Here is a 7,500-nt window from a genome sequence, read left to right on the forward strand (position 1 = left end):
TATTCATTTATTCTTTGGTACAATTTTTTCTAACCCTGTTATCTTCTGTAAAGAAAATACAAAAATGAAAATAAGAACTGAGAGAGCGAAAGAGAGAGAGATGGTGGAATTGTTTCAAATGGTGTAGTACATCATAAACCTGTTTCCATAACAATGGACAGTTTTTTGATTGTCTAATGTAACTGCATAGCAAACAGCATTGTGTAGTATTGCAGTAAGAGTTTTGGTGACTACTTTAATATTTTTCAACAAAGCTCTCTTTCTAATCTCTCTATTAAAAAACAAGCTGCAGTAAAAAGCCGCGAAACAAACGAGACACAAATGAGCTGATTAAACCAAAGCAAAAGCATATGGAAAACACCAGAAAGTAATTGCATATATGACATAGACAGCAGCAGTAATTACAGTGACCTAAATGCAAGTGAAAGGGGCATATGCTCCTAAGGCAGAGCATGTGCAAACGCAGCAGCCCTGTGACATCACATTCCACCTCGTTGGCAAAGCAGGCATTTTTTAGCTTGGTTAAATAAATGTTATTGTTTTATAACAAAGAGAATGTTGTAAGAGCTGAAACTCGCAGGAAGCTTTCACAGAACAAAGACCTCTTATATGTCAAAAGATCAAGGTAACTTTGATTTCACATGTCATGACTCCTTTAAAAAATGAAAAGGTCTCGTACCCTGCTCTCTTTGCCCTCCTTCATCTTCAGAGCTCCCTCTAGAAGCAGCTGCCGCGTCTCTTCAGGAGGTGCACCCATCACCGGAGACGTCAGGTCAAAGTTATTATATTCCTTGAGGATCTGGAGGACCAAACACACAACACAATTGATGATTAGAGAGACACCAGGCAGGTCATGGAGTATATGATCTCAAAAAAATCCTCATGGTGTCTGACCCTCTCTACTTCTTCAGTGGCCCCCTCCACAGCCTCATACGCCTCGATACGGCCAGCGATGGCAGCCAGCTTCTGTTTTTCCTCCCTGTGCCTCATCTGCGAGTCCACACTGTTAATGAAGCATTCCACCGCAGCCACCTGCCAAAATAAAAGTAATGATTCTGAAAAATACTGACACTGATTTTAAATCTGAATATCATCAGTATAATAATCAGAATCAAAAGTTTAACTACAAATAGGTTATTAAAAATGTTATATCATATCACTAATGTTTATCTTGCATAGAATAAACCAGGGGTGTCCAAACTGAGTCCTGGGGGGCCTGCAGAGTTTAGCTCTATCTTGCCTCAACCTACATGCCTGGCTGTTTCTAGTATACCTATATAGAGCTTGATTAGCTGGTTCACGTGTGTTGGGGTTGAAGCTAAAATCTGCAGCACACCCTCCAGGACTGAGATTGGGAACCCCTGGAATAAACAGTTCAGTTTGAATAGAGAGGTGGTAGTATGGATGGTGTTGCATCCTAAATATTTATTCTGCAATATAATATAATTTAATATAATATAATATAATATAATATAATATAATATAATATAATATAATATAATATAATATAATATAATATAATATAATATAATATAATATATATTTCTTTTTGGCTTAGTTCCTTTATTCATCAGAAGTCGCCACAGCCGAATGAACCGCCAACTTATCCAGCATATGTTTTATGCAGCAGATGCCAGCAGATTAAAATGTTAATAAAAATCTAAATATTAAAAATATATATTTAAAAAGAATTTAAAGTAATTACTGTTAGGAAACCTACTAAATATTTTTATGGAAAATTATCTTTACTTAATATTCTAATGCATTTGACATAAAAAAAAAAAAATCGAAAATTGAACAAAATATTGTATTTTTGGCTATTGCTAAAAATATACCTATGCAACATAAGGGTTTTGTGGTCCAGGATCATAAAATAAAATAAAACTAAATTAAATTATTATTATTAATTAGTTAATTATAATAATTATTATTACATTTTATTAAATTAAAATCAGTCAGTGTAATTTTGTTATACATTAAAATGTTAATGAAAATCTCAATATTAAAAAAATATATTTAGAAAGAAATTAAATTACTGTAGGAAATTTGTAAAATACTTTTATAGAACATGATCTTTACTTAATATTCTAATGCATTTGACATTTAAAAAAAAAAGAAAATTTACCAGTATAACGTATTTTTGGCTATTGCCAAAAATATACCTACGCAACATAAAACTGGTTTTGTGGTCCAGGAAAATAAAATTAAAATAAAATTAAAAAATAAATAAAAAATTAAATAAAATTAAAAAATAAAATAAATAAAAATTAAATAAAAAAAATTAAATAAAAAAATTTATAAAAATAAAATAAAAAATAAAATAAAATAAAATAAAATAAATAAAATAAAATAAAATAAAATAAAATAAAATAAAATAAAATAAAATAAATTAAATTAAATATTAAATAAAATTAAATTAAATTAAAAAAATGTTTTTTGTTTGTCTATTATTTATAAAATATTTGAACTTTATAAATGTTTACATACCTAGGATTGTCTTTTTTTAGACCCACTGTTCATTTACATTATTTAAAAAAATGGCCTCCAAAAAATAAAAATATTAGTTTCCTCTACTCTATAATATCATTGTTAATATTATTGTATTATTGTAATTGTATTGTAAATTCAGTTTTTGTTGTGATACAATATAGTAAATATAATTCAAATTAAAGATATCCTCCTGAATAATGTACTCTAATTTACTCTCTTACCATTTTGTTAATGGCCTCTCGAGTTGGCGAGTCGTCAGTCTTTTTCAGCACACTCTTGAGCAGCAGCGGGTATTTAGTGAGTCTTTGATGAGGCTTCACCAACATGTCTGTCAGCTTCAGCCGGTTGCACTGTTTATGAGTTTCTGCCCACTACAGGATGTAGAAATGTTTATTGAAAGTCTCATTCATAAACATACAGAGCAGATCACCAGGGAATCATTGAGTCATAATGAGAGTGCAGTTACAATACAGGTTATTATGCCAAAGATCTTTCATATCTCTCATATTTAATACACCTACAGAGTTGCCTTTATTCTTGCCGCCAGACTATCAATCAAAGGTTAACGTGTCTGGCTGAAGAGCACCGAGATATGGAGGGTAATAATGACTTACAGTAACATATATTCTGAAGAGCTCGTTGTCTTTCAGTAAAGTGCGCATGTACTCCATACAACCCTCCTCTTCCATGCAATAACGGATGTAAGGCTTGAATCTGAAACCAAACTGCACACAACAAAAGAAAAATCAGTGCTTTTTCACAAATCTAGAGGCACTTTAGACAGTTTTAAAGGGATCATTTAGCAAAAATGAATATTCTTTTATAATTTACTAAACCTAATGTTATTCCAAAACATTTTATAAAATATATATTCCTTTCCTTAGTCCCTTATTTATTAGAGGTCGCCACAGCGGAATGAACTGCCAAATATAAATATATTTATATAAAAATAAACATAAATTATAATGATCATAAATATATAATAAATATTATATAAAATATACATTTATTTATTTATTTAATCTTTTATTGTAGTTTCCAAATTTACATAGATACGCATAGTACATAGGGTTTTCCACCAAATATAGGGATCCAAAAATTGTAGGAAAAAAAACATTTCATAAAAAATAAATATAAAAACGTCACATTAAGGATTCATTAATGTAAATTAATGTCCATTAAATATACATAAATTCAATAAACATATTTTTAAACAATTTCTGTTCAGCCAAAACTCTGAACATACATAAAGAGATCAAAGAATAAATCTATAATAATTAAGTTATTTATTTCTTAAATTATAAATTGTAAATAAAATTAATTTATAAAGAGAAACTGATACTTTATATGTAGAATAGATTTCATTTAAGCCTTTATTCACAAATAAACACTGAACATCGAACATAAACAGAAGCTCAGTCATTCCAGCTTGACGCATATGGGTTCTTACAGAAGCTCTTGCCATGTTACCTCATTGGTTCTCACACATCCAACAATTAGGCCTGAGTAACTTACTCAAGTAACGTTTAAGATTACTTTTACTTGAGTAAAAATTTCCGCAAGTACTTGTACTTTTACTTGAGAATAGATTTTGGTTACTCTACCCACCTCTGATGAAACCAAACAGTCAGTTGTTACTTATATATTTTCATACACTCATTAACCAGAAACAGGAAGAAATAACAGGAAAGAAAATAAAAAGCCTTGACTCAACTGTGTTGCCAGATCTTGCTAGTAAATAAGAACAATTTTAAAGCAAACTTACTTGAATACTTGAATAATACAAACAAATATTCCATCCTGCATCTGCAGGTTTTAATAGCTCCAAGAATTTGATTTGATTCATGAGCTAAGCCTAAACAAAAAGCTCAGAATAAAAAGACATGGCAACACTGTAAGAGCATGTTCTGTGATGAAGACTTCCAAATAAAACCAACATTTTTGGGTGAACAGAATTTAAACAGGGACACTAATCTCCCACATTTGATTAAAAATACTGTCCATTGTGTTGAGAATACCAATGAAGGTCTTGTGAGTTTGGATTGGCGTGAGGGTGAGTAAATGATTACAGAAGTAACACTCACCGTACTGAAGCCCTGATGTAGTTCAGTGGGGTTGAGCACAGTTCTCTTCTGTCTGGCTTTCTCCAGCGCCGGCAGCATGACCTCAGTCCACAGGGATGAATGCAGTTGCACAATGTCCTGAATGTTACTGAAGAGACGTGTGGGTTCGACTTCAGTCAGTAAACCGCTCTCCTGCAGGTTCAGCAGGCCACACAGAAACAGCTGGTGGAAGAGGAAGAGATGCAGACTTTATACTATGCTTCTGATATAACAGGTTCATATACTGTAAAAGTTCCTAAAATGCTACATTGCTGCATTAATGAGACAGTTCATTTTTAAAACACGTCTTTCAACTGAATTATGAATTACACTGTAAAAAAATGCAAAGGCAAAAAGTCAAGACAACAGATATTTTTGTTGCTTTAACTTATATTAATTAAATTTAAACTACATTTTTTAAGTTCTACAAAGTCTAACTTAATATTGTTAGTCAGTTTGATTGATGTAAGTTGAGATGACTAGAAAAGTTCATTTGATTCACCTAAAAAATTTAAGGTAGCAATAAATTTTGACAGTGTAGGATTATATTAGGATGTAAATATAGTTTGGGTCTTACATCAGTTATAACATGCAGCTTCTTGATGTAGTCTGATTCAGTCTGCAGCAGTTCCCATATGGCTTCTTGCTGATGGCATTGACGTCTGGTTAAAATCTAGAAGAAAGAAACAACAGCCTAATCAGCGACCCTGTTTACATCTATTAAAAGGGAAAGTTCACATAAAAATGATTTACTGAACTCTTCATTCATTTGTTCCAAATTAGCTTGTGTTGCTTTTTCCTATTGAGAACAAAAGAAGATATTTTGAGGAATGTTAAAAGCCGTTTATCATTGTCTTTCTTAGCATACTGTATCTATTCCTACTATGAATGCCAATGGCTACGGGTTTCCAACATTCTTTTATAATCTTTTATAATTTTATATCTTCTTTTATAATCAACAGAAACTCAAACTGATTAGGAACCATTTGATGGCGAGTAAATTGTGAGTACATTTTTATTTTGGGGTGAACTACCCATTTAAGACGCATTTTTTTCTCACTGATGACCAGTGTTGGGTAAGTTACTTTAAAAAAAGTAATAGATTACAAATGACTGACTACTACTGGAAAATTGTAATCTGATTTCATTATTAATTACTTAATGTAGAAAATAATCAGATTACTAATTACTTTAGTTTAAAGTTACTTTTAAAACATATAAAATAAACCTATAAAAATACAAAATATACTGCAGCTGTTTCAGTGATTTAATATTCACTAAGAAACATTACAATGGGTTGATCACAGCGGCTTGACATATTCAAAGGACTTAAAGAGTTCACCCAAAAATGTAAAAATTCTGTCATCATTCATTTGTTCCAAATCTTTTATTTATTTATTTATTTATTTATTTATTTATTTATTTATTTATTTATTTATTTATTTATTTATTTATTTATTTATTTATTTATTTGAGGGGGGGGGGGGGCACAAAATAAGACATTTACAAAATAAGACATTTAGAAGAAAACTGTATACCTGTAACCATTGACACCCATAGTATAAAAAAGCACTGCAGTGTTTGGGTGTTCTGTGTTTGTCTGAGGTAATTAGCCTACCGAAAATGTGTATATTCCATACAAAGCATGAAGCTGATCTTGCTTTGGTCAGTTTGTCAAGTGACTCGCAGTTTTCAACTGGGTGTGCAAATCCAATTTTGTCTGTGTAGGCCAAGTTGGACCGCCATGTTTTTGGGCACCGGGGTCTTCCTTGGCAATGAGTATTGTCATAGAATGCTTTCTGTTCAAGTGCTTGAACAAGTTGCTGGTCGAGTTAAAAGCAGTTGAAAGTTCTTTAGAAACTGGACATACAGTTGAAGTTAGAATTATTGACCCCCCTGTTAATTTTTTCCCCAATTTCTGTTTAACCGAGAGAAGATTTTTTCAACACATTTCTAAACATAATAGTTTAAATAACTCATTTCTAATAACTGATTTATTTTATCTTTGCCATGATGACAGTAAATAATATTTGAATAGATATTTTTCAAGACACTTCTATACAGCTTAAAGTGACTATTAAAGGCTTAACTAGGTTAATTAGGTTAACTAGGCAGGTTAGGGTAATTAGGCAAGGTATTGTATAACAATGGTTTGTTCTGTAGACAGTCGAAAAAAATATAGCTTAAAGGGGCTAATAATTTTGACCTTAAAATGTCTTTTAAAAATTAAAAACTGCTTTTATTCTAGTCAAAATAAAACAAATAAGGCTTTCTCAAGAAGTAAAAATATTATCGGACATACTGTAAAATTACCTTGCTCTGTTAAACATCATTTGGGAAATATTTAAAAAAGAAAAAAAAAATTAGAAGGGGGGCTAATAATTCTGACTGCAAGTGTATACTGCATTTCACAGCAATATAATGGTTTTTACGCTCAATGAAATCAAAGTAATGTCTGTATTTCCACTTGAAGAAGCAACCATGCTCAGCAGCAGCAGCAAAAAGCGCATGCTTATTAACTGACGTTGCAGCGGAAAACATGATTTAAAAAATATATATTTTAGTAACACAAGTAACGCAATTACAATAACTTTAGTAACAGTAATCAAATTACACAAATTTAAAATGTAATTCAATACATTAATGCATTCACCAAAAATGTAATTAGAATACAGTAACACCTAAAACCCAGTTACACCAGACTCTGCTGATGACAAGGAAACTAGACTAAATACAGGTGTAAAAACTTTAGGTCTAAAACTTTAGACTGTTTAGATTGTCCATTTTCCAGCACTTCCAGGGGTACTCAAAAACACATTTGATTGGACTTATAGTGTAAATGGTCACGTTCAAATGGCTACTAAAGACAAGCTACACTAATGTCCAGTTATAATATATAGTGAAGGCA

At 31.2% G+C, this 7,500-nt stretch overlaps 1 protein-coding gene across 5 annotated transcripts in view; it reads right to left on the reverse strand.

The window, feature by feature from the left end:
* plekhg5a (pleckstrin homology domain containing, family G (with RhoGef domain) member 5a) overlaps positions 1 to 7,500 on the reverse strand; it is a 70,727-nt gene that overhangs the window by 12,253 nt on the left and 50,974 nt on the right. For all 5 annotated transcript variants that reach the window (XM_056468017.1, XM_056468016.1, XM_056468015.1 and 2 more), the window contains 6 exons: positions 5,170 to 5,265; positions 4,575 to 4,775; positions 3,105 to 3,215; positions 2,712 to 2,861; positions 895 to 1,032; positions 680 to 799 (listed from right to left, as the gene is read on the reverse strand). In XM_056468017.1, the coding sequence (XP_056323992.1) occupies positions 680 to 799; positions 895 to 1,032; positions 2,712 to 2,861; positions 3,105 to 3,215; positions 4,575 to 4,775; positions 5,170 to 5,265 (816 nt within the window). The remainder of the gene's footprint in view (positions 1 to 679; positions 800 to 894; positions 1,033 to 2,711; positions 2,862 to 3,104; positions 3,216 to 4,574; positions 4,776 to 5,169; positions 5,266 to 7,500) is intronic.

This window comes from Danio aesculapii, chromosome 11 (genome assembly GCF_903798145.1).
Source record: "Danio aesculapii chromosome 11, fDanAes4.1, whole genome shotgun sequence".
NCBI classification, from domain to species: domain Eukaryota; kingdom Metazoa; phylum Chordata; class Actinopteri; order Cypriniformes; family Danionidae; genus Danio; species Danio aesculapii.